Source organism: Rhinolophus ferrumequinum, chromosome 9, assembly GCF_004115265.2.
Source record: "Rhinolophus ferrumequinum isolate MPI-CBG mRhiFer1 chromosome 9, mRhiFer1_v1.p, whole genome shotgun sequence".
Lineage (NCBI taxonomy): Eukaryota > Metazoa > Chordata > Mammalia > Chiroptera > Rhinolophidae > Rhinolophus > Rhinolophus ferrumequinum.
The window spans coordinates 63393597-63420146 of NC_046292.1; the positions used below are offsets into that span (position 1 = coordinate 63393597).

General features: G+C 36.1%; 2 protein-coding genes across 3 annotated transcripts; one reads left to right on the top strand and one right to left on the bottom strand.

Annotated features, from left to right (window-relative positions):
• Window positions 1-1487: 1487 nt before the first annotated feature.
• RPF1 (ribosome production factor 1 homolog) lies at window positions 1488-18264 on the top strand. 2 transcript variants are annotated; one of them, XM_033113264.1, is made up of 9 exons: window positions 1488-1735; window positions 3165-3221; window positions 5185-5265; window positions 13415-13510; window positions 14096-14249; window positions 14498-14535; window positions 16684-16865; window positions 17062-17188; window positions 18033-18264. In XM_033113264.1, the coding sequence occupies exons 1-9, from the start codon at window positions 1508-1510 to the stop codon at window positions 18072-18074; spliced, it is 1005 nt and encodes a 334-aa protein (XP_032969155.1). In that variant the 5' UTR covers window positions 1488-1507; the 3' UTR covers window positions 18075-18264. The 2 variants fall into 2 exon arrangements, with proteins under 2 accessions (XP_032969155.1, XP_032969154.1); XM_033113263.1 differs by lacking the exon at window positions 14498-14535 and adding an exon at window positions 16214-16296.
• Window positions 18265-19101: 837 nt separating this feature from the next.
• On the bottom strand, window positions 19102-26529 carry GNG5 (G protein subunit gamma 5). The gene is made up of 3 exons (XM_033113265.1): window positions 26307-26529; window positions 22640-22783; window positions 19102-19330 (listed from the first exon to the last, which is right to left on the bottom strand). The coding sequence occupies exons 1-2, from the start codon at window positions 26385-26387 to the stop codon at window positions 22658-22660; spliced, it is 207 nt and encodes a 68-aa protein (XP_032969156.1). The 5' UTR covers window positions 26388-26529; the 3' UTR covers window positions 19102-19330; window positions 22640-22657.
• Window positions 26530-26550: the final 21 nt, after the last annotated feature.

Genomic DNA, 26550 nt, shown 5'->3' on the forward strand with positions numbered 1-26550 from the left:
GGAAATGCAGTATGAACACCAAAATATTAGATTATCAAAATACTCAGTGTCAATACTGAAACATGCAATTTGAAATTAAGGCAACTTCTGGAAAATTAACTCCTAATAGTAAACCAAAAGGAAGTCTTTTGTCTCTGTTTGGAGGGTATTTTCATAAAATTAAAATGAGAAATATAACAAAATTTAACCACTGGGGAAACACTTTCTTCACTTGGCATCCATGGAACTCTTCTATTTCCCCTTCTCATTCATCTTTACTAGAGCCTCCTTTTCTCTCCAGCTCTCCATGTGGGGCTGCTCCTTCTACACTCCTATAATGGTTTGAAATACTATCTACATGCTGATGACTCCCAAGTTTTGATCTCTAACCCACACCTCTCTCTCCTGTTGCAGAATCATACATCCCAATTGACTACTTGAAATCAACAATCAGATAACTAATAAGTGTCTCAAACTTAACATTGCCAGAACTGAAATCTTGATCCTACCCTTCAAATGTGCTCCACCTGAAGTCTGTCCCAGCTCAATCACTGGCAACTCCATCCTCCCACTCAGTTCACGTCTTGGAGTCATCTTTGACTCTTCTCTTTCTCTCATGCCCTTCATTCAATCGTCAGGAACTTTCAAAAGAATCTGATCACTTCTCGCCACCACCACTAGAATCACCCTGATTCAAGACACTGTCATTCCTCCCCTCCTTTCACTTTCCTTCCCTATAGTCTGTTCTCAAAAGAAGAGTCCGAGTAATACCTTTAAAATTTAAGTCAGGTCATGTTATTCCTTTTCTCAAATCCTCCAATAGATCTGCATCTCACATAAAATGAAAACCAAAGTCCTCACAAAACCCTACACAATCTGTCATTCCTAACCCACTCCCCCTTACTCATCTGACTCCTGACCTTTAGTGTTTCCCGAACATGCCAGGCTTGCTATTGCCTAGGAGCTTTGGAGCCGTATGGTTCCTTTGCCTGGAGTCTTCCTCAGATTAGCAGCTCTTCCCACAGATAACTGCATAGTTCCCCCCATTATCGCCTTCAAATCTTTGCCCAGTGTTAACTTTTCAAGAACGCCTACTCTGATTTCCTATTTAAAAGCCACAACATGCCCCTCTACCCTCTCTACTTTTATCCTGTTTCATTTTTTTCCATACCGTGTATTACTTTACAGCTCACCACACTATTTACTTGTGAGCTCATTTAAGGTCTTTCTAGTAGAATGCAAACTCTATACAACAAAGATTGTTTTGTTCCAATGTTTTGAGGGCTCGGCACATAGAAAACGCTCAATGAAGGATTCCACGAATTCAACATCGCACTACCCATACAGCTGGGCAACCCCCTTAACTTTCCTCAAACTTAAGTTTCAGCACCTTCTTAAACGACTACAGCTCTCGTGGCACTCCACGTTTTTCTTTAAGACCTTCCCGCCCCGGAAGTAAAAGCCTAATAGAGACGGTCAGAAAAAGAAGCTATTTCCGTTTCCGTACGGAGGCGAAGGAGCCAACACCATGGAGGAGGCCGGGGATAAGAGCGGCGGCAGCAGAAAGAAAGGCCTGAAACGCAAAGCCGCTACTGAAGAACTTCAGGAGGCTGCAGTGGTTGAGGATGGGGCGACGGAAAGCGGAGTTCAACCCCGGAAAGTGGCTGCCTTTCCTCCAGGCTTCAGCACTTCGGAGATTAAGAACAAACAGCGGCGACACTTAATGTTCACGCGGTGGAAGCAGCAGCAGCGGAAGGTATGAGAGGGGCGGGAGCAGCAGGGTGGGTGCATGCGCACTGTGCTTAGCTCGTGGGAGGTAGGGTTGTGGGGGGGGGGGTGTTGCACATGCGTGGTCACCCCTGCCTGGGGTCCCGGGCGGTGGTGATTAATCCGGAAGGTTTGAGGCGGAGGCTCATTTATCTTGATCCACTCTCCTTGCTTTTTGCCTAAGCCTCAAGGATTGCCTTCCTTACCAAGCTCTTAGCTGGGGGTCCTGGCTGAGAATGAAAGCAAGAAGTCGTGTTTTTCTAGTAGTGAAAATTACTCCCTCCTAACCATCTCTCCCCTTAGTCGGGTCCACCTAGCATTGATTAATTCCTAGAATTTGTAATACTGGCAATGTATAAATCCAGAATGATGCTTCTATGCTTCCTGCAGCAGTTCTTACCGAAATTAGTACTGTAAAGTTACTAGTAATTGTATTTTCTCCTTACAGCGTTATCCCCGTACTGTTCTGGGAGGTAAACTAGAAGACACACGCACACACTCACACTCAAAACCCCTGGGTCACAGCGCTTATTTGTGGTTAAATTGCAGTTGGAAGTAAGCATTTGCTTATTCTTAACCATCGTAAAAGTTCACACACATAATAAATACTCTTACATCCCTGCCTCTTACTAGTCTTTTTGGGGCCCCTATACTGAGTTATTCATCTTAAGTGCCAAAGTGCTATTGGAGTACATGGAGCATCTAACCACTTGTGGTGTGTGAGCATGGGGGAAGGGTGTCCTAGAAGACTTCTTGAGACTATAATTTCTAATATGAGACCTGATGGATTATGAGTTTTATAAGCGCTGGGGGAAATATTTTCTCTTTGATCAATTAAGCATTCTGTTCAGAAGCCTCCAGAAGGTACACATTTACAATACAAACACTCCTAACTCATCTTGCAAGTTCTTAATAATTGTAAAAGCATATTTTGATTATAAAATATATGGATAACTAGTGATGGTTTTTTGGAAGCAACCTGAAAACCCATCTCCCATTCCCATTTATTTTTAGTATTTTCCAAGAGAAGCAACCAACACAGCTATGGTTTTCTTTAGGACACAACTTGTTAGGAATGTAAAACAATACAACAAAAACTTGTTTAGATGTACATTTTGCACATTTCACTTAATTTGAGGTTTTACAGTAAAAGATAAAGTTGACGATATTTTAAATATTCAGACTTGACAATTTTGATTGTTTTGAAGGAGCAAGACCTTTGTTGAAATCTTAGTGACTGGCCAGTTCATTTGTTTTACAATAATTTAAGTATGAAAACCTATGTCAACATATTTATTTTAATGCATTACAAAGATTGCTCAGTGTAAGTATTCATAGTATTGGTAATTTGTGGTTTCAGTATGTGAGATATAACTAGTGGTTTCTCAATATTGTTCTTTTTTTTTTAAACCCTTTAGGAAAAGCTGGCAGCTAAGAAAAAACTTAAAAAAGAAAGAGAGGCCCTTGGTGATAAGGTAAATAAAATTTAGCCATCTGCTTTATAATATTCAGGAATGCTCCCTGATACTTAGGTTGACTTTCTCTTAAAATTTATTATGAAATATTTCAGATGTATAAAAATAGCATAACAAACTCCTTTCCTCCCCTTTACCCAGCCTAAGAAAAAAATGCATTAGCAAATATTGTTCAAAGCCCCTTGTGTGCTTCCAGGTTGCTTTTCTCTCCAAAGATAACCACTCATGAAGTTGTCCTTTATTGTTCCCATGTGCTTCTTTATTAATCCTTTAATATGCATGTTTGTGTCCCTGAACAGTAAACACAATGGTGATGTTGTGCATGTTTTTAAAATTTCACATAAATGGTATGTGTACTTCAACTTGCTTATTTTACTTAACTTTCTGTGTTCAAGAGGCAGAGACACATCTCCCTGACTTTGGAATGGGCAAGCTCCCTAGGATAGGCCTGTAGCTGGAGTTCTTAGGTCTTGAAGCAAAGGCTCTTTGTCAGGCCAGGCTGCGGAAAGGCAGGACAGAGCCTCTTGTGTAGTAGGGTTGGATATGTAAGAATGAGAACTGACACAGAGGGTGTGAATCTGAAGAGTGAGAATGGGGGGAGGAAGGAAAGTGAGATACCTGTTAGGGCAAAGAAGAGAGCAGAGAAAATGCATCAAAACAAGATTTGGCTATTTTTCTGGTATTGATCAGAAGTGAAATCTTTCTATTGAAAAATTTAAAAAGAAGTACTAAATACTTCCACATTATTGCACAGGTAAGTTATTTTCATTTCATTTCACTTTATTTATAGTTCTGGGTTATGATTTATACTTGCAAAATTTTGAAAACAACTCTTCCCCACTCCTGTCTCTTAAGATGAGATACCAACTAAGTAGTTTTGAAGAAGTGAAAAATATAAAGACTGTATACAAATGAAACACTCTGCTTTTTCATGCATTCTTTTACTAGTATTAGGTTAAATAACATGAAATTGCAAATAGTAGACTATTTTGACCTGTAAAATTCTATCAAGCAATATTAGTCTCTTTTTAGCTCTCAATAATCAGTCAGTTACAGCAAATAGATATCATTTTGATCAGCAAATAGCTGATCATCATTTGAAAATATCACCATTCTTGTTTTTTTGAACTGAAAGATGATTTCCTAGAACTAACTCCTTCAAAAAATTATTTATAACTTAATATTTATTTCATAGAGGAATGAAAAATAAAATCCTGAATAGCTCATCAGCTCATATTTTGTCATATCTCTGCTAGTGTACACATATTTTGAATTCATTTTAGTTTGTATGCTTACAGTTCTGTTCCTGCTCCATTTCATTCACACAGTTTTTGGGTTGAAGCTGAGTATGCGTGATTGCTGGTTCTCACAGTATCCCATTAGGTTGAAGTGCCATAGTCACTACGCTGTTGGACATTTGCCCTGTTTGCTGTTCATTTCTACTAACAATAGTGATACTACATATTTCTTTATGTAAATTGCTCCTCTCTTTTCTTCCTTACTGTAGATCTCCCAAACTAGAATTACTAGTTCAGCAGACAGAAACAGATTTGTAGCTATTGTTAAATATTTCTGAATAGCTTTCTGGAAGTATTGGAACAAAGCTACATGTATTTGTACTTACAAATTACACGTATTTGTAATTTTTTCCATTTTGTTTGATATTTTTCTTAGTGGATAGTTATTTTGATCTCAATTTCTTCTCTCTGTTACATCTGTGTAGTTTTAAGCCATTTTATCAAATGTTGACAATTCTTTCAGTATGTGTATGTTTCTGTTTAGACTGTTAAAAAAAAAAAAGCCTTTTACTCAGTAGTGTTACGATTGATGGAGCAGTGGATTGGAATGAGGAACAGATTGAGTTTTGAGATTGTTTGCAGATTTCTGTTGTTCTTTCCTAAATATAATGCAAAATTATTTATGTAAAGTGCTTCTGCAGCTTAACCTTTGTTATTTTATTTAGGCTCCACCAAAACCTATACCCAAGACCATTGACAACCAGCGAGTGTATGATGAAACCACAGTAGACCCTAATGATGAAGAGGTAATGTTAGAAGTCTTAAATAAATTTGGATGACCACACTTGAGGAATTATCTATTCATATGTTGATGTTTAACTTAAAGTACTGGCTGTTGAATTTGTATTATGGACTGATTCAGTTATACTGTTGGCATATTATGTTATTTGCTATAGAAAAAGTCAGTGATTTCTTTTTCTAGAAATGTATTATATTTATTCCTAGGTAAACTTTTTATCATTTAATCTCTGTGTAGTACTCGTTTTATATCATTTCAAAAGCACTTCTCATATATAGAATTTTGTAGTATTTGTTAAGACATTTTGATGCCTAAGGACAATATTTGATGGTATTTTTTTGTGTCCTCATAAAACTGGACTTCAAAATAATCTAATTTTCATATTTTCCCTTTAAGTACTTTGCAACTGTACAATGAGAGAATCAAGGTTTTAAAAACTTTGTATATGTTTTTTAAATTTTTATACAGGAAACTTGGTTTTGTTATGTTTACTTTCAAACAATGCTGCTATCAACATTCTGTCATGTCTCTCCTGGTATAGTCATTCATTCATTCTGTCTTCCACAAAATGTTTATTGATTGTGTATTATGTATTGAGATCTTTTTTAGGAGCTTGGGATCCATGAGTACACAAAACACTCTCACAAATATACACACAAAATTTCTGCCCACCCAGTGCTTACATTCTAGGAAGAGAGACAAACAATGAACATAATAAAATAAATAATTTATTACATGTTAGCAGATGATGGGTTACTAGAGTTAACAAATAGGTGAAGGAGATTCAGGACTACCTGGAGTAGAGTTTGCAGTTTTATATATAGGAGCTTGTGTGTGTGTATACATTCTATTCATTTTGACATAATTTCAGACTTAATAGAAAAATAGGAATTCATATATACCTTTTACCCAGATTTCCTAAACGTTAAACTGTGCTACACTTGCCTTTCATTTGTATTCTGTCTGAAAGGCTTGAGAGTAAGTGGCAAACATGAAGGAAGCCCCTTTTACCTATAAACACGTGTGTTTTTTAAATAAATACATTATACTTATCAAAATCAGACAGTTAACATTGATATACAATATCATCTTTACAGCTTATTCCAATGTCATCAATTATTCCAATGATGTTACTTTTAGCAAAATAAAAATCCAAGCTCATGCATTTTGTTCCATCATAATAACTCTTTAACCTCCTTTAATTTGGAACAGCTCCTCAGATGTCCTTTACTGTTAATGACATTGACATTTTTGAAGAGTACCCACTAGATGTTTTTATAGAATGTCACTAAATATGAGTTGGATGTTTGCTCATGATTATATTCAATTTATGTACTTTTGACTGATGTTCTTTACAGCGCCTCTTACTAGGAGTCAGATTTGTTGATTTTCCTGTTACTGGTTATGTTAGCTTTCATTACTTGATTAAAGTATCTGCCAGATTTCTGCATTATAACTGTATTTTTCCCTTTGTAATTAATTAATAAATATTGGGGGGATACTTTGAGATTATATAAATACATATTTGTTACTCTTCAAACTTTCACTCAAGATTTTGCAATTACAAATAATTTTTTCTAGTCTGATAGGTGAGAAATTGTATCTCAGTATAGTTTTAATTTGCAGTTCTCTTGTTATGAATGGGGTTGAACATCTTTCTTTTTCACCAATTATTAGTTCATGCCCATTTTTGTTGGTTAGGGTTGCAATTTCACATACAGTGGTCAGGGTAGTCTTCATTGAAAAGAGCTTTTAGCAAAGCCTTGAAGGATGATAAAGAAATTAGCCATCTTTGGGTAAAATGTGCTCTAGGATGTGGCAACAGACGGGGCAAAAGCTCTAAGGCAGGAGCATGCTCAGCATGTTTTTGAGGAATAGCAGAGAATCAGCATGCTGAAATAAAATGAGCAAGGGGGGAGAGGTGTAGAAGAGGTGCCAGGAAGGTGTGGAAAAGGGGAGAGGCCAGATCAGTGACTTTGTTGGCTATTGTGAGGACATTGGTGTTTCCACTTAGTGAAATGAGCCATTGATGGTTTTGAACAGAGGAATAATGTGATTGGACTTAATTTTCTAAAGTAATTGATTGCTGTGCTGAGTATTATTAAGGAGGTAAACAGACTAGTTAGGAAGCTACTGAAGTGATCCAGGAAAGACATGACGTTGATGACTTGGCCAAGGACGGTTACAATGAGTGTTGAGAATTGATGGAATTCTGAGTTGGTTTTTGTTTGTTTGTTTTTTTATTTTCTGGGTATATTTTGAAATTAGAGCTACTAGAATTTCTTGATAGATTGGATGTGGGGTGTGACAGAGGATCCGAAGATGATATTGAATTTTTTAGCCTCAGCAATTAGAAGGATGGAATTATCATTGAGGAGATATGGAAGAGGTCTTGACTGGAGATAAATTGGGGATCATAGGCATATAGAGGCTACATATATGTAAAAGATTTCCTAAATATTTGCCTAAGGGAGAATTTGTTGGGTCATGGGGTGTGTAAATGTTCAACTTCACGTGATAGTGTCAAATGTTTTGCAAAATAGTGTGGTATCATTTTGCACGCTCATTAGAACTGTTCCTGGTCATCCACATTCTGACCAATGCTTGGTACATTCAGACTAGTGATAAAGAGCTAACTCATTGTGGTTTGAGTTTGCATTTCCCTGATTCTTAATGTGGTTGAGCATCTTTTCATATATGTGCTGTGTTTTCAACAGAGATATGCCATCTTATGTCTTTTGCCCAATTTTCTATCCTGTAGATTATTTTACTGATTTGTAGAACTTCCCTTCATAATTTGGATACTAATCCTTTATGTGTTACAAGTATCTTCCAATTTGTAGATCCTGTTTGCACTTTCTCTGTATGCCTTTTGATGAACAAAAGTCCTTAATATAGTTGGGTTTTTAAATTTTTTAATATTTAATGCTTTTTGTCATATTTGAGAAATCTTTATCCTTTGATCATATATTCTCATTTTTTTCCTAAAAGAATTGAAGTGTTGCCCTTCACATTTATATCATCATCAGGAGTTGATTTTTCTGTTTGGTGTGAGAAAAGAAACCAATTTCTTTCTTCCTCTGCCCTCTTTCTCCACTGTGTACAGAGGGTGCCAAAAAAATGTATACACATTTTAAGAAAGGAAAATACTATTAAAATTGTAATATTCAATGTATAACAATAACAAAAGATGAATACAAGTCAAGTTTGACTTCTGCAATTACAGGAGGTACTCAAAGTGGTTACCATCAGCGTCCACACACCTCTGATTACAGCGAACTACTGCTTGAGCAACGTTGACCAGTGTCCGCTTGTATCGCTGTGCATATTTCAATTTCTTCCTGAAGTACTGCCAGTGTAGCTGGTTTTCTATGGTACACCACATACTTGAAGGCCCCCATAGGTTGAGGTCAAGGGGTGATAAGTCAGGAGAACGTTCTCGAGTTTCAAACACCACTTCAAAATGGTCTTGCACTCCTCAAACGACAACCGTGCTTCCATCATTTTCTTTGACTGTCCTGCCTGTCACATGGTGATGCTAGCATTCATTTGATTAACACCATCTTTTGAGGAAACATCATACTACACATTGTTGCCGTAATTCAGTTCAACTTCGAAAAGTGATACATAGATAACATCTCTTAAAATGTGTATACATTTTTTTGGCATCCCTGGTTTAACCAGTTTGCCCAGCACCATTTTTGGAGTAGTGCAACCTTTCCCCAAAGTGAATTATAATGCTGTGTCGTATTATCAAATATCCATAAATGCTTGGCTTTTTCTGGGCTTTCTATTTGCTTGGTCAGTTTGTCACTGTATCACTTTATTTTAATTATTTAGCTTCATGATAAGTTTTGGTATCTGTTAGAGCAAGATGCCCCTCCCAACCCCCATCCTCAAATGCCTACCTTTAGAAGTGTTCTTTTCCTGCACTTTTGGTCTTCCATATAGAATTATATAAATTGCACCCCCAAATCAGTTTGGGGGTCTCTGTATATATTGTTTTATTTAGGTTTTCTTTAAATGCTGAAAATGTATTTCAGTGAATTTCATAATTCATATAAATTTTACACATAAATTTGTTAGCTCTATTCCTGGTTATCTTAGGTTTTTTCTCGTTAGTGTAAATCACAGCTTTCTGAAAATTGTTTTATTTGATTTATAAAAATGCAATTGATTTTTGGATAGTGATCTTTTAACCACTTTACCAAATTCATTTATTTCTAATAATTTGTTTGAGTATTGTTTTCATGTTTAGATAAATCATTTCTGCAAGTTTTTTTCTTCCAATCCATTGTTTTTATTCTCACTTTGTGTTGACTAGAATGTACAGCATAATGTCAAATAAATAGAAAAAGCAATAGTACCATCCTGATTTTAAAGAGAATGCCTCTAATGTGTCATCACTAATATTTGTGTCATTAATGGTATATTCTTATGCCTTAAGGAAATTCAGTTTATTTTTTTTGCTGGGTTTTGTTTGTTTTATCATGAATGAATGTAGAATGTCATCAGATGCTTTTTCCGCCAATGACGAGATGAGTGTACAGGTTTTCTCCTTTATTGCATTAGCACAGTAAAAGAAATAGATTTTCTAATGTTAAACCTCTTGGCATTCTTGGGATAAGTCCAGGTATGATGTTTTATCTTTTTCTATACATTGTTTTTGTTTGTTAATACTTTTGCTAAGAGATACACATCTGTATTCATGAGTGAGACTGCAGTAATGTCCCATTTTTATTCCTAATATTATTTATTTGGGCTTTTCACCAATGGTATATCTATTTTGATATTCTTTTCAAAGTACTTGTTTTTCTTTGATCTTCTCTATTGAATCTTTGTTTTCTATTTCATTTATATCTCCCTTTATTGTTTCTTTCTACACTCTTAAGTTTGTTCTGTTTTTATTTATTTGATTTTTCATCTTCTAATATATGAGCAGTTAAGGCCACAGAATTCCCTCTAAGTACCACTTTTTGGTATATCCCACAAGTGTTAAAAAGATGTTTACTTTCATTATTGTTCAAATCTTAGCATCTCTCTTAATAGATTTGTTGATTCATTCTTGTAATTTCATTAGTTTTTTGCTTGATGTATTTTTATTTAATTAGTTTACCTCCTGCTTACTTAGGGTTTCATTTGCTCTGCTTTTCCTAGCTTCTAAAGATGAAAGCTTAGATTTATTGATTTTATACTTATTTGTATTATAAGCATATAAAGCTCTGGTTTTTCCCGAGCACTGCTTTAGGCACATTCCATAAATTTTAATATCTTTTATCATTTCCATTTTGTTCAAAATATGTTCTAATTTCTCTTGATTTCTTCTTTGGCTTGTTGATTTTTAAAATGTGTAATTTCCAAATATTTGAGGATTTTCCAGATTTCTCTGCTGTTGATTTCTAATTTAATTTTCATTGTGGTTGTGGAACATACTTTCAGTCCTTTTCAGTTAAAGAGACTGTTTTATGTCCTAGCCTATGATATGTTCTGGAGAATGCTCTGTCATATGCATTCTGCTATTTTAAGGTGGTTATAAGAGTTGTTTCAAGTTGACTGTGTTGTTTGTGTCTTCTATTCTTGCTGAATGCCTGTGTAGTATTGGTTACTGAGAGAGGAGTATTGAAATCTCCAGCTATAATGTGTAGTATTGGTTACTGAGAGAGGAGTATTGAAATCTCCAGCTATAATTGTTGAATCGTTCATTTCTTCCATTTCTTTTAGTTTTGCTTCATGTCATTTTGGGGGGTTTTTATGTGCATATACATTTATGATTATATATATCTTCCTGGTATAATTTTTTTCCGTGCTTTTACTTTCAACCAATTTGTGTCTTTGAATTTAAAGTGTCACTTACAGAGAGTGTACGGTTGGATATTGCTTTTTTATTCAGTCTGACAAAATTTATTAATTTTTATGTAGATTTAACATCTGCCATTTTGCTTTTTTTCACAACATAAAATTTTATACCTTTATTTTTATTGTTCCTCCTTGACTGCGTCCTTTTTTATTAAACAAATATTTTTTAATATGCTATTTTAATTGTTGATCTTTTGAGCTATACTTATTTTTTTAGTGGTTGTTCTAGGAATTACAACATGCATTTTTATCACAGTCTGCTTCAAGAAAGTACACAATTCTGGTAAAATACAGTAAGTTTGTACTAGTGTAGCTTCATTTCCTCCACTATTGTTCGTGCTGTTACTGTCGTATGTACTACTTCTGTTTATGTTGTAAATCCAGTGTTGTAATAACTGCTTTAAAGTCTTTTATTTTTTAAAAGAAATTAAGAGTGCACACACACACACACACACACACACAGTCTTGTGTTTACCTTCATATTTACCATTTCTTTCCTTCCTCTAGATTCAAGTTACTATGTAGTGTCATTTTCTTTCAACTTCTAGGATTTCCTTAAGTCTTTCTTTTTATAGTAGGTCTAGTAGCTCATTTTCTCAGTTATTGTTTATCTGAAAAATATGTGCATATTTTGCCTTCATTTATGAAAGACAGTTTTGTAGGATATAGAATTCTTAGCTGATACAAAATTCGGTTTTTTTTTTAGTATTTGAACATAATTCCATTGTATTTTGACATGCATTATTTCTGATAAGAAAGTCGCCATTAATCATTACTGTTCCGCTATACGATTCGTTTTTCTCTTTTTTCAAAATTTTCTCCGATTTTGGCTTTTAGCTTAAACTGCTAAAAGTTAAACTCTGATATGTTTAAGTATTATTCTTTCTTTTTATCCTACTTGGTGTTTCTTGGGCTTGGAGAACCAAGTTAGAGTTTTTCATCAAATTTGGGGAGTTTTCGGCCATATTTCTTCAAATATTTTTTTTTGCCCCGTTCTCACCTCCCTTTCTGGGACTCCCCTTTCACACATTGCTGAAATAATTAACATTGTCCTACAAATTTCTCCATCTTTGCTCCTTTTTCTGTGATTGACTTCTGTTATTCAGATTGGATATTATTCTTTTTTCTAGTTCATTGATTTTTCTGCCATCTCCGATCTGCTAGTAAGTCCATATTTTCAACTCCTTGAATATTTTTATTATAGTTACTTTGAAATTTTCACTAAATTTCAACCTCTAGGCCCAAAGTCAATTTTTATAGACTGCTTTTTTTCCTTATTATAGGTCATATTTTCCTGTTTCTTTACGTATCTGATTTTTTGCTTGAAAACTGGACATAATAGACAACATATTGCAGTAACTCAGGATTGTTTTATTTTTAAGGGTTATTGGTATTTTTTGTTGTTGTGCTAGTAACTTGCCTAGAACTGTATCTGTCTTCCTGACAGTAGCACTATGTCTCTACTCAGTTGTTTTTTTTTTAAAAAAAAAAAACTCTCTCCCTAGGGATTTCTCCTGTTTGTGTGGCTTATTGGCCTGCCAGTGATTTGAATAGAGGTTAGGATACCTTGAGCCACTAAGACATACATAGCTTCTGCCAGCTAAGCTGTGTGTGGGTTAAGGAATGTATTCAAAGTTGCAACCAGTTTTTATGTCTCCCTTGCCTTTCATGTGTGCTGGATTCCCTCCCAGGTCTCTTGCAGCTGTCAGCCAAGGATTTGTGGAGAGATTATGTAAACCTCTCCATGGCTCTTTCCCTTCCAGAGCTCTCCTTTAAATTTCTGGCTCCTTTAGATTTCCACACCTACCCTGAACTGGGCCTGTAACCTTGGACTGGCCAAGCTAGGGTTTTCACACACATATACACACACACCTTGACCCCCTGAATTGAGTCCACCACCTCTGGATTCAAGATTGCTGGTTCTTGCCTACCATCAGACCTGAAGTAGGTAAAGTTACTATTTTCACCAACCAAGTTGATGGGGGAAATGGAATAGCTCTAGCCAAGATTCCTGATACTCTTGGCTAGAGCTACAGCCATTTTTCAAGAATAAATGCATTTCAGTTTATGTCCTGAAATTGTTTTTGACAATTTTTTCCAGTTTTATTCTTGTATTCTATAGAAAGGAAATCAGCCAACTTCTTCATGGTGCCATTAACTTAAGTCCCTCCTGGGCTTTCTTTAAATCTCCTACCAGCTAGGTAATCGTAGCTGGTAGATCATAGAATCCTTCTAGAACTACTTTAACAATCCTGGCGCAGTAGCATATTCGATGTAAAATTATCTCTTTCTGTTCTTAGGTTGCTTATGATGAAGCTACAGATGAATTTGCTTCTTACTTCAACAGACAAACTTCTCCCAAGATTCTCATCACAACATCAGACAGACCTCATGGGGTAATAAATATATTAATTAGTATAGTTCTTGAATTCTTAATTTTCTTTTATTTCTTATACTATTTAAAGGAACTCTATTCAGAAGAGTTAAATTATTACTAATTGCCTTAGATGATGCCTGTAAATAAGCTAAGTAAAATGTAATAATGGTGATGCAAAGTAGGTTCACTACGCAGGATTCTTCAGGATAGGGTTTCTCAATCTCAATATTATTAACATTTTAGGCTGATAATTTTTTGTTATGGGGTTGTTCTGCTTAATATAGAATATTTAGTGAGTATCCCTAGCCTCTGTCCACTAGATATCAGTACCAGCCATCCCCTGCCCCGGTCATAATCACCAAAAATGTTTCCAGACATTGCCAAAGGTCTCCTGGTGGAGCAGAGTCACCCCCAGTTGAGAACCACTACTTTTAGGATTATCATCCTTTGGTAAAGGATGAAACACTATTCAGATTTCATTCTTTCTCTAGCCTTGCTCTCTATTAACAACATTATCTTATAATAATCATTACTCCTTTCCTTATGAATATGTATCACGTGAGATTTTTATTTTCACTTTGAGGGTTTTTATTTTGTTTTATAGAGAACAGTACGACTCTGTGAACAGCTCTCCACAGTTATACCAAACTCACATGTTTATTACAGAAGAGGACTGGCTCTGAAAAAAATAATTCCACAGTGCATCGCAAGAGATTTCACGGATCTGATTGTTATTAATGAAGATCGTAAAACACCAAGTATCCTTTGTTTTTTAAAGGACTCCTATTTTGCATGGTTTAAGAGATTAGCAATAACAAGCCTTTTTGTACAGTGCAGGTACTTAGGAATTGATGTTTGGATTTTGTAGTTTGCTTTTGACACAAATCATAATTTAGTGGGAATGTTTTAGAAAGGATTCAAGCCTTGATTTAGTTTGTAAGAAATGACCTTTTCCTCTCTTAACCCCCTTAAGATTTTATGATTTCTCAATGTGTAAATGATGCAGAAATACTTCTAGCTGTGCCTCATGAAGTTGAATTTGTGGTGAGTCTTTGGGAAATAAAGCAAAGAATTCCAATGTTTACTGCTAATCTGCTATATGGATGGCACTAATATCTGTCAGAAACAGATTTGTCTTCTACGAGCTAAGATTAATTGGGAAGAATTTACACGACTATAACTCAAATAAATGACAAGTGCTATAGTAACAGTAAGATCTGAGATTTAGAGCTTAATATTGACTGTAAAAAGAGGTAACATTTGAAGTGGGCCTTAATGGATGAGTAAAATATTGCAGATATTTGAAATAGCTCAGGCAAAAAAATACATGATAAGATTAACGTGTGTGGTGTATGAGAGATGGTGGTCAATGCCTATCAGTTAGGAAACAGCATAGGGAGACGTTAGGGAAGACAGGTTAGAAATGGTAGTTTGGAGCTACATGAGTGCCGTACTGATGTCTATTCTGTAGGTGAATCTGTGGTAAGAGTGGCTTGAAATTAATTATAGCTGTTAAGACTCAAAAATTAGATATCTAGTTTTTCACTTAGCACATGAAAAACTGGTACAGATATAATGACACAGCCAAGTCCCATAGCTTATTACTTAGAGAACCAAGGCCTGAATCCAGTCTGTATTAGAAGATGTCCTTGAAATGGTGAAGAGGTCAAACCAACCAGGATACTGTTTCAATAATCTAGATTAAAAAATCTCAAAGCCCTCAACTAAGACAGTAACAGTAAGGGAGAGGAGATATAAAAGTGAGGAACTTATGAAAAACAATGAATAGGATTTAGTGGGTGAGGAGGAAATTGAAGCTAACCATAGCTTCTACTCTGGATGAATGGGAATGTGTTGATCCCATTGTAAAGATGGCACTATGTTTTGTAAAACTCTTAGTGTATGCAGATATACTTGAAAACAGTCCAATTCTGATCTCCTTTTAAGGTTCAGTATTTGAGTCAAGTTGAACTACAAAGGCTTCAGGAATGTTGTATAGGTAGTAAATCTTAGTTTGCTGCATCCTGGGCTGCTGCTAACCCTGCTAGGTAGGTAGGTAGGTGTCTTATATTTTAATTGTAGTTTAGACTGTGTGGCACTATTCTCTGTTTATGGTAGACAATCAGCAAATCGTTACTGATTAGTTGATTTTAATTTATGGTACAGTGGTCCCAAAAGTAAGAGCTTCTCTTGAGAAACACTAATAACTTTAATTTTAAGAAGCGAGTTTAGAAGTCTGGTTTTGTGGGATGATACGCAAAGTTGACAGATTATTCTAACCTTACAAACACATATATAAACATATGCAAGTGTGCATTTTCAGTGTTTATAAGGTAACATGGAGGTAAACTTACATTGTTTACAATGTAGTTACTCTAGAACCCCGTTCTGTCTTAACCATTCCTGCTATAGTGGACGTTAGATAGTTCACTCACTTTAGTTGAATACTCAAATACCCTAGTGAGCGTGATGATGAGCTGTTTATATTGTGAAAAGAGAAAAGAGACAGTAGGTTAATCTGTTTTTGTGAAAGATTTGGGTTGCCTTTTGTGTCTCGAGTTTGGCGTATGGTAGGAAAATGTCCATTAACCCAGAGGAACACATGCACCCACATATTCACCTAACTACAGATTTTAGGAGTCTGAGGGCATACAGAGGACCAATTATTTAAACAATTTAAGATCTAGATTACAGTTTAGTATGTTCTTAGCTTTATGAACAGATGGATTAATACTGAGTCATTTGCCAAGTGGACCAACTGCTCATTTTAAAATGAGCAGTGTTCGTCTGCGTAAAGAAATGAAGGTAAGTTTTATGTATTCCTTGATTGGCATTGGTCTCATAGTATTTGCTTAAGTAGATGTTGTAACTGATTAATTTTAATATCCTGATTAAAGCAGTTTTATCTACTGACAGTTTTCTGAGACTGTCATAATTGAATTATGTGTAGACAGGCAGTAATAGCCTTCATTACTATGAAACGTTACTTTTCTAGTAGGACTTTTTTGGTCCATCCACAGCATATTAAAATAGTTTTAGATACATCTTATGGGTTCGATAAGCCATCTGTTGTCATTAAGGTAATTTTAAATTTTTCAAATTTGTCATATAAATTATAAAACTTAAAATTGCAATGATATAGTTTTGTCCATTAACTTAATTCACTATTGTGATTTTTCATCATTTTTGTAGAGAAGAGGCAAAGATCCTACAGAACACATACCTGAAATAATTCTGAATAATTTTACAACACGGCTGGGTCATTCTATTGGACGAATGTTTGCATCTCTCTTTCCCCATAATCCTCAGTTTATTGGAAGGCAGGTTGCCACATTTCACAATCAGCGGGATTATATCTTCTTCAGATTTCACAGGTGAGGAAGGTACTTTTAACTCCTTGGACTTTGACATCAATCATGAAATACATTTTTAACGTAACCTGTTTTCTAATGTATTGTGACAGGTATTGTACATGAGAAATAAATTATCGTTTGAACTCTGTCATAATGTTAAAGAAACAACATTTGGGTTTATGCAGACTAATTTCCGTAACTATTTTTGTCTTTGAAGATACATATTCAAGAGTGAAAAGAAAGTGGGAATTCAGGAACTCGGACCACGTTTTACCTTAAAATTAAGATCTCTTCAGAAAGGAACCTTTGATTCTAAATATGGAGAATATGAATGGGTCCATAAGGTATGTGCTGACTCTTTTGAGAAGCCATTTAGATGATTTTAAAAGTATGTAACCAGAAGGAAACCTAAGCTTTGGGTGTCTATGTCTCAAGTTAGGCTTCTGAATTTCTTCACCCATGAACTACCGTGTTTCCCCGAAAATAAGACCTAGCCAGATAATCAGCTCTAATGAATCTTTTGGAGCAAAAATTAAGGTAAGACCGGGTCTTACAGTGTAGACCCGGTCTTACCCGGTCTTAAATAAGACCAAGTATTATATTAATTTTTGCTCCAAAAGATGCATTAGAGCTGATTGTCCGGCTAGGTCTTATTTTCGGGAAGACATGGTAGACTCGTTCACTGACGTGGTGTTTGGTCTGGTGATTAATCCTGGTTCGTTTGAAGTATCCTAAAGATCAGTGGTATTAAAGTGGGACCAGCAGCATCACCTAGGATTTAAAATGGAAAATTGCTGGGACACAGACCTACAGATCTGAAACTTAAGGAGTGGGAATCAGCAATCTGTTTATAAGCCTGTTTCCCTGATTCTGGTGCATGCTGGAAAACTATTGCTATCAAGTTTTTATAGAAGTTGGGAGCTGATCATAAGTCATAAATGAAAACGTCAAAATTGTAAAATATATTATTTTCTACCTAGTAAAAAGTTATTCACTTAAGTGTGATTTTTACTTTAAAAGTATATAAGTATGTGTGTGTGTATATATATATATATATGTATATAAATAAATCACACATACATATATTTGAACCGTAACTTCTAATACCTTTTATATTAGACATGAAGAAAACAAGCCCAATCTTTTGCAGTAACCAAGATTGTTTACTAACTTTTTTTCCCCTTTCAGCCCCGGGAAATGGATACAAGTAGAAGAAAATTCCATTTATAAAGAAAGACTGAGGGAATAGTATTGGATTTTGCTGAACAGGTCTATCTTGAATTTGTGACAGAAGACCCTTTTTAAAATGGCATTTACTGATTTCATAAACCTTCTTTCATGTCTGGACAAATTACCAAATGCCATGAATTGCCACTCACTATTTCTGTAGGAAATACAAATAAAAGTCATTTTGGTAAGAGTTTAGAAGTTGCAATTTAGGTTTCCTGAAATTTAGTTCTTTTATTTTGGGTAATTGTGAATAATTTAAGTTGGAATCAAGATTCAAACTAACTTTCCTATTTGCACTTTCATGGATCACATGGGCTAGAGAAAAATACAGTGCTTGGTAGATTACGGTGGAACCAACCCACTCGTTTTCTACCATACTAATCTTGGATCTGGCACATAGTTTTTAACTCCATTTCCTGAATGATTGTTGGAGGACAAGTTTCTGGGATGTTTTAACATTCCCTTAGGCCTTTCAGAAGGGTGACGATTTTAAAGTAAAATAGTTTACCAAGAACTTAAAGTAAAGTTGTAGATTATAGAAGCTAATCTTCAGTGTTTTTTCCCCTGGCTCCTGTGTGTGTACCTCATTACATTGTACTATATATTCCATTCAGGAATTGTCTCAAGCTCTGAAGTTATTCTTAAGTCTTTTAATTCAATTCTTACATCTAGTCTTTTCTCTACTATCTTTATTAGGAGAGTCATCTGTTACGAAGTAACTTTAAAGTGTAATGGTAATACCCCTGCAAAGGAGTTTATCATAAATATTTATTAAAACAAAGTTAACCCTATAAATAACTCATGAACAGAAACTAATAGCCTCCTCCTGACCCTTAAGAGAATGAAAGTTGGCACCTCACCTTTATTTCTCTAGTAGTCTTGCAAGTGTATGGCATAAAGTTGTGTGAGAAGAGTTGGTAGAACAAACACTAAAAAGTTTAACCCATACGACAATGGGAAAATTGCCGTTTATCTTAGGTGTTCAAAACAAATAGTGTATTTAATACCAATAATTAAGCAAAAAAAATCCACTTAATACTAAGTATTTTATTGTATGCTGCTACCAGTGTATATAAAATAATTTCCCTTATGAAATAGAAATTCATGAAAATTCAGAGAGGTAGATGTTAAGGACTGACAAAAGCAGAAGTTTGTATATAGTATGGCACATGTTATAGGCAGAAGCTTTTTGTACAGGCATCAGATTTAGCTCTCCGGTGAATATTCACTGATTCATGAAAAGTGGTTTAGAAAACCTGAAATGGAAAAATAAAGGGAATTAGGGTAATGTCAAAGAACAGTAGTTTTTTCTGAGTAGCAGTAAATCTTGTACTGTCAAGGCATTCATCTGAATGTCAGTTTATAAAGTACTTTCAATTAAGCTAAACCTATTTAAAAAAGACATCACAGCATTTCTACGAAAAAATGAAAAAGAGGATGGAAAATGACTATAGTGTAAAATGTAACTTTCTCTTCTTTTTCACAATCAGTCTGAAGTATATATATCATTCATGGTTTATAAATAGATTTAAAGATTAACTTGCCAATACCATTGCCAAAATACGCTCTGTATCTTAATAAAACGGTTAATATAAAAATCTCTTTAAGTTCAGAAAAATCTGAACACCTCTAGAAAATGAGCAGGAGTATTTCAGAGAATAGTTTGGCAATATCTATTAAGATAGAAGATGCAAACCTATACAAACACTACTATTTACCTATTTACTTCTAATTTACCTATACAAACCTATACACAAAAAGAAATGTGTATAGGATATTGACTATAATAGTGTTAACAGCAAAGAAAGAACTGGAAATAGCCTAAATGGAACTCAACAGGCGAATGGATACGTAAGGTTTATTATACATGATGGAATACTATACAACTATTAAAATGATTAAATCTACATGAATCAACATAAATCTCTCAAAAGTAATGCAATAGTTATGCCTTTAAAAAAAATGAGTTATGTTTTGGGGGCGTTGGATGGCTCAATTGGTTAGATCACAAGCTTTCAACAACATGGTTGCAGGTTCAATTCCCACATGGGATGGTGGGCTGCGCCCCCTGCAACTAAGATTAAAAACAAACAGCAACTGGACTTGGAGCTGAGCTGCACCCTCCACAACTAGATTGAAGGACAATGTCTTGGAGCTCATGGGCCCTGGAGAAACACAGTCTTCTCCAGTGAAATTGAAAAAAAATTTAAAAAATAAATATAAAATTGTTTTAAAACTACAAAAAAAAATAAATATATGTTGTGAAAAGTAAAAACGAGGATACCAACTTCAGAGTAAATTACCTATGTGGAAAGGTAGAAAAAGTATCTTTATTTTTAAAAATTAAGGTACAGCATTTAATTCAGGATGGTAGATACAGGGTTCATCTTGATACTTATTTGAAAATGAACGAAAATGTTCAAGAGGCATAAATCAATGGTAGGAAAAAAATATTTAATCTCAACAAATTTGAATCAGTGCAAATTACAAAACACAAGATAGGCAGAAAATAGCAATTAGGCTGAGGTCTGTTTGGCCAGGGCTCAGCAAAAAAGCACTTTCAAACTCCAGGTAAAAGAGCAAAGTTTAAGACTAGTGTTATGAAATTTTAAATGTCATTCTTGAGTAATTTTACTTCTGGAAGTGTAGCTTAAATAAAGTATACATATAGGTACCAAGATACTCACTTCAGTGTATCGTCAAATTTGGAGACTTCCATATTCGATGAAGTGTAAGTAAGTTCCAGTACAACCAGTGAACATCTCATTTACAAATATTCAATGAAATAAGAAAATTCATTGTGCAGAGTGAAAAACTACTACTATGATGCTCATTTTAAAAAAAAGTTTCTCTCTTAAAAGGAAACATCTGCCAACAATAGTTATTTTTAGGTATGCCGATCATGGCAATTTCTATTTTCCTTGTACTAGCTATTGCTGAATTACCTATGCTTTTTTTTTTAAAGTGATAAATCGTATGTTTTTAAAAGCTATGAATTTAAAAGACTCAAATGTAGGTTCTCTGCATCCATGCCACTCATGGTGGGCCTAGGACCACCAGGGTCAGTCAGTATAACCTGAGAGCTTGTAAGAAATGCAGATCATAGGGCCTTACTCCAGACATTCTAAATTAGATTTTTAACAGTGATTTGTAGATACACTGAAATTGGAGAAGAAATGCTTCTACATCAAAATACTTTCCTAGCTTCAAATCTTAATATCCACAAAGCTGTTTTATTATACTGCCAGGATTAATAGCCACTATTTTATTTCAAAATCTGGGTGGTTATTACAGTCATTACGCTGAGCAAATCATTACGCTGAGCAAATCATTTAAACACTTATCAGTAGACTCCTATTAACAGCCAGTTAAGAAGCCAAGCTTCTTATCAGTATTTTATATCAAATGAAAAACCATTTTGTAAAGTGACTACAACTAGAACATGGGTTTAAAAAAGATCTTTAATAAGCCATAAAAATATAAAATTGCCAAAAGCTGCCATGAAGTATTAATATTGCTAGAAACAAGGAACTATTAAATATGAGATAGACTGTTAAAAAGAATTACTTCTTTATGGGAAACCTGTTAAAGGGTCTTTTTTCTCCCCCTAGTATTTCAAAAGTCTTAACCAATCATTGTATTTACTGGAAACATACAGATTTCCTGGACACTCCCAAATCTACAAGGCTTAATTAGGGAGGGCACACTATGTAACATGGTATTTTAGGAAGCAGCTTCCTGGACTTTGAAGAGTTAGAATGTTTGTAAAGGGTGTGTGCCATACAGAGGGCTTTTTTATTTGTTTTGTTGTTTTTTTAAGCACTGTTTAAGGTTGCGTCTCAGGTCAAAACTAGTGAGTATGCACTGTGACTACAGCACGACGGATTTTTTAAAGGTAGCATCATTGGACTTCATTTTAAATTATATACACAGCATGTTTCTGGTAACATCTCTTTTGGGCTAACATGTTTTTGCACACACTGACATTTGATTTGGAGGGTGCAGATTAAAATATACAAGTCAGTTTATTCAACTATCTCATTTTCTCTTCCATTCACAACTCCTAAGTCTTTGCTATGCTGCCCTATAGCTGGGTTCTATTAGAACAATAACATCAGAATTAATCTAAATCAATTGGTAGGACTTTAAAAGTCATCTTCTTAAACACTGCAGATTTTTAAAAACTGTCTAAATATGTGTCAGGCACACAATTATTAAACTAGTATTTAGGGACCCGAAAATACACCATTAGGCCAATGCTATAAAAAAAATGCCATGCTTGTCACAGCAGTAGAATTTTCCAGTAATTCTATATCTTCTTTATGGTTATTAAATCCTCTATTTAAACCTCTTTATGATAAAACAGAAACAATTAGCCTTCATGACTACCAAATCAGTGAATTTCATCAATCCTCACTTTCACAAAACAAAAAGACTGGATACTCTAAGTGCCAAACAAAAGTACATGGGATGATCTTTGTCAACTTTTAAGTGCTACAAAGTAAAACACTTGACTAGTTAATTCTGCTATGTGGGGTTTATTGTTTTAATCTAAAGAAACTTACCTCCAAAGATTAGTTTCACTACAAAAAGGAACAGACTTTCTGGGGTCTGAAGGGATTTGTACTTGAAGATACTCCAGTCAGCAGGGGGTCATGTTGAGCATTCTGCAGACAGAATTGTTTCAAATCTGCAGCTGCCTGGGAAACCTATAAATAACAAAGGGGAGGGGGAGATAGGACCTGGTGAGAATATTTTAAGGAAGGTTTTCTCAAATCTCTCAAAATACCTGCAATAAACACTTCTCTTAATTCAAAGGAACATACATACTAATTGAGGGTCAACAGTCATATAACTGAGCTCTTAAAATTACATGTAAATAAGACTAATTTGTTTTCTTACTAAAAGCATCAGATGATTCTGTGCAAACAGTACCATTCCACTTATCTGTCAAGTACTGCACATCTTGCTAGTTTATTAATAGGCTGTTCAAGTGCAACCTTGAGGGTAGGCAACATCTTGTTTACTAAAAGTAAACAGGACATTAGAGGTCAAGCAAAAAGTGTTAGAATTTTAGTAAACTATTCCTTTGTCTTGAAAGCAGTACTACTGGAAAAATGCTACTGTTAATGAACATAATGTTCTAAGCCTGAACCATTCAGGTCATTGTTTTGGTATGTACCATCAGCTGTTTAATGTTACAAGCTGGACAGTGACAGCCTTCTGCTAAGTGTCATGTGACTGAAAGGCTGACAGCAAACCAGTTAAATTTAACAACTTCACTGAGCAGCCTTTAAGGAATTGTATTATTTGCCTTAAATGTGATGCAGTAATTTTCGTATGTGTATGCAATGCAACACAAATAGGAGATAAGGAATTTATATGGCTTTTTAGCTATTTTGTTTATAATAGTGTAAACACTTAAACATCTATTTGTATGTATTCTGGTCAGGTGATGCAGGATACAACAATGAACTGAATGGTTCAGATGTAGAACACGAATGGCTAAAAGATGCCCCAAATGAATAAAATATCCTAAGTCTTGAATTGAGGTTTAGGAAGATGGGAAAAATAATCATTTATTCTCAGTTTTAAATATCACCAAGGAGGGTGAGGGCAGTTATCCAGTCCAACTGGGTATGTCCTTTGAAAGGGAGGTAAGAACACCACACACTCTTTCTATACCAAAAAATCCTGCAGATTTACAGCTGTACCCCAGACATTAACCTGATAATAGGATCCATTATCCTGACAGGAATCTAAATTCTGTTCTCAGAATCTATTTTACAACAGTCCAGGGTAATGATTCCCATAGGTTTATTTAGCAACTGTGTAAAGAAGTTGTTTCAACATACCTGGTACCAAGTACTGTGACAAATGTCCATTCTGCTCCCCCCAAAAAGAAGGTATAGAGGTCAAGTAGGGGAATGGGTGGTATCATTTTTCACAATCTTATGACTTGATTTCATTCTTATTAAGCAGCAGTAAAAATAAAATATCTGTTAATTTTCTGTCTAAAGTATAAGGAAGCACCAATTTAACTCCCTTTCACAAACTTCTCAAGCACCACTATATGCCAAATACACTTCTAGGCACTCAGAATACTTAAGAGCAGCCAGGTCCCTGCTGTTAGGGAGCTGACAATTCAGAGGAAAAGACAGACAAGGTGCTCTGCAGAAAAAAAGAGTGGTTTGTTACATTGTGACCTACAGGAAGGTGTCTCTGAGGAGATGACATTTAAAGAGATCTCAATGACACGAAATCCAGCCAAGTAACCATCAGAATTCCAAGCAGTGAGAAAAAACACAGAGACAAAGGCTCTAAAACTAAGCTGCTAGCCTGTAAGGCACTGTAATAATAATCACCAGCCAGGAGGTTGAAACCTTATAATCCTGGCATAATTATTAGTGTCCTCTTTCACTCAAAAGTGTCCTGAGTTGGCAATAAAGTTTGTCACCGTACATATGGGAGAATTGGTCAAGCATTTGTGATAATTTCTATCAACTATACTCAAACTTGTTTAAACAGTAAACTTACTTGTGCAAGATTAAAACTAAAATTTCACCCCCATAAAAGCATCTACCACAGATGGTTTACCACAGATGGATTAAAAAAGATGCATAAAATGAAATCGAATTAACTACATTTTGCAACTCATCTAAAGAAAAGCTCATTTCAAGTCCCAAGGTGGGATGTGCCCCTCTGCCCCGCCCCCTACAGCCAAATTCAGAACTAAATCCAAGTCGTTTGTGGTGGCTTTAATAATCCCGACCAGAAGCCGCCTGAAAAATTAAGTGTAAGAGGCAGGCCTCATGCTGGGCAGTTATTGGAGGGTCCAAGGTTTTCATAAAGCCCTCCGAGTACTTTAGTCGGAGGATTTCATCTCATTTTCCTTGGAGACTAGAGCTAAGTACCCCTACTTAACACTTACTGCTTTCAACCAGCATTTTTTTCTTTCCTGGGACACTCCAATCTATGGTAAAGGCACACCTGAATGCCAGTGTAATGGTTGGCAAAGCAATATATGATTTCAAATTTCAGAGTTAAATCCAGCCAAGACTGACCATCAACCACTGAGATGAGGTTACCAATCTGGAGATTAGACAAAAGGATTCAAACAGCAATGGCGTGTACAGCATTTAAAGGTCAGAAGACAGGGGAAACCCACACCAAGACTGACGGGAATTTCCCTCCCGAGGTGAACACAACTAAGGCAGGTCCCATTTCTCTTTAAGGAAGTAGGTACGTGGGAGACCATCTCCACAGAACATTTCAGAGAACTGAAGACTACTAGCCTGATGAGTCCAGACATCATCTTGAAAATTGGCTGCTCCTTTCAACAGAGTACATGATTTACATTCTGTTTTCTTATTTTAATTATAAAAAGTGTTTAACATGTAAGCTGACCTGCACCAGAAAGAAGTCAATTCACTTACGATTTTTCAAAAATCAAGAAACTTGGAATAGCACTTGAATGGGAGGTTGTCGTATCAACACACACAAAAGCTTCTTCCCCAAATAACCAAAGACAAGGTCAATACTAACCAGACACCAAAATAAAGACTGGTCCACCCTAGTCCCTTTCTCGGGTATGCGGACCGGTAGAAAGCCCCAAGGTCAGATCATGGCAAACTGCCAAACAGGTATGACATGAACGATTTATTCGAGGTTGTGCACCTAAAAACCGAGGACGTTTCAAAAACAAACATGCTGCTTTAACCTATAGTCGTAGTTATGCAAGAATTCGTTGTCAAGTATGTGTTCGGTGGATGAGAGCAGCTGGAAATAATCTACTAAACGGAGTGGGTTTGAAAAGTTCTGACACGAAGAGAGAAAATATGCATGTTCTAAATCAAAAGTCGGATAAAACCCTACCCAGTGACCAGAAACAGTGGGCGGCTGGCAGAAGGGTGCGGACCGCGCGCGGCCGGTGGCTAGGCCAGCGGCGAAGTCACCGCGAAGGGAGGGAGCGAGGGAGGAGGGCCGGAATGCGGAAAGCCGCTCTTCAGTCCAGGGACCAGCCCGCTTTGGAAAGTTCTGGGGCGGAAGGGAGCACTAACCGGCCCCCCGAACCACAACGCCGACCCGCGCCACTACGTCTCTAAGGTTGGCCGCTCCCGGGTCGCGGCCGCCCAGCGCGCGTCCTCCCCAGGGGAAGCGAGTCCCGCCCGCCCCAGCCAGCTCGACGGTTGGATACCTTCCCCTCCCCCTCGGCCGCCCGCCCCCGCTCACCTTCACGCGGTTGAGCCCGGCTTCCAGCCGCAGCTGTTGAACAACTTTCTTCATAGCGGTGACGCTGGAGGAACCAGACATGGCGCACGCGAGAGCCTGGCAGCTTAGTCGGTTCTGGGTCGGTGGGTCCTGGGTCCGCGGGGCCAGACGGCGGGGCAGCGAGGCGAGGGGCGGGGCTCGGAACTTAGTCGCTAAGTTTCCGGTTCTTTTCCCAGTGGCTCCACCCTCGATGCGCATGCGTGCC

Bases quoted from the DNA above. Each gene is read 5' to 3' on its own strand.
- RPF1 (XM_033113263.1), top strand. From the start codon at position 1,508: ATGGAGGAGGCCGGGGATAAGAGCGGCGGCAGCAGAAAGAAAGGCCTG. The intron at 1,736-3,164 runs GTATGAGAGGGG...TAAACCCTTTAG, and splicing joins GGAAGCAGCAGCAGCGGAAG to GAAAAGCTGGCAGCTAAGAA. The intron at 3,222-5,184 runs GTAAATAAAATT...TATTTTATTTAG, and splicing joins GAGAGGCCCTTGGTGATAAG to GCTCCACCAAAACCTATACC.
- GNG5 (XM_033113265.1), bottom strand. From the start codon at position 26,387: ATGTCTGGTTCCTCCAGCGTCACCGCTATGAAGAAAGTTGTTCAACAG. The intron at 22,784-26,306 runs GTGAGCGGGGGC...TGTTATTTATAG, and splicing joins CCGGGCTCAACCGCGTGAAG to GTTTCCCAGGCAGCTGCAGA.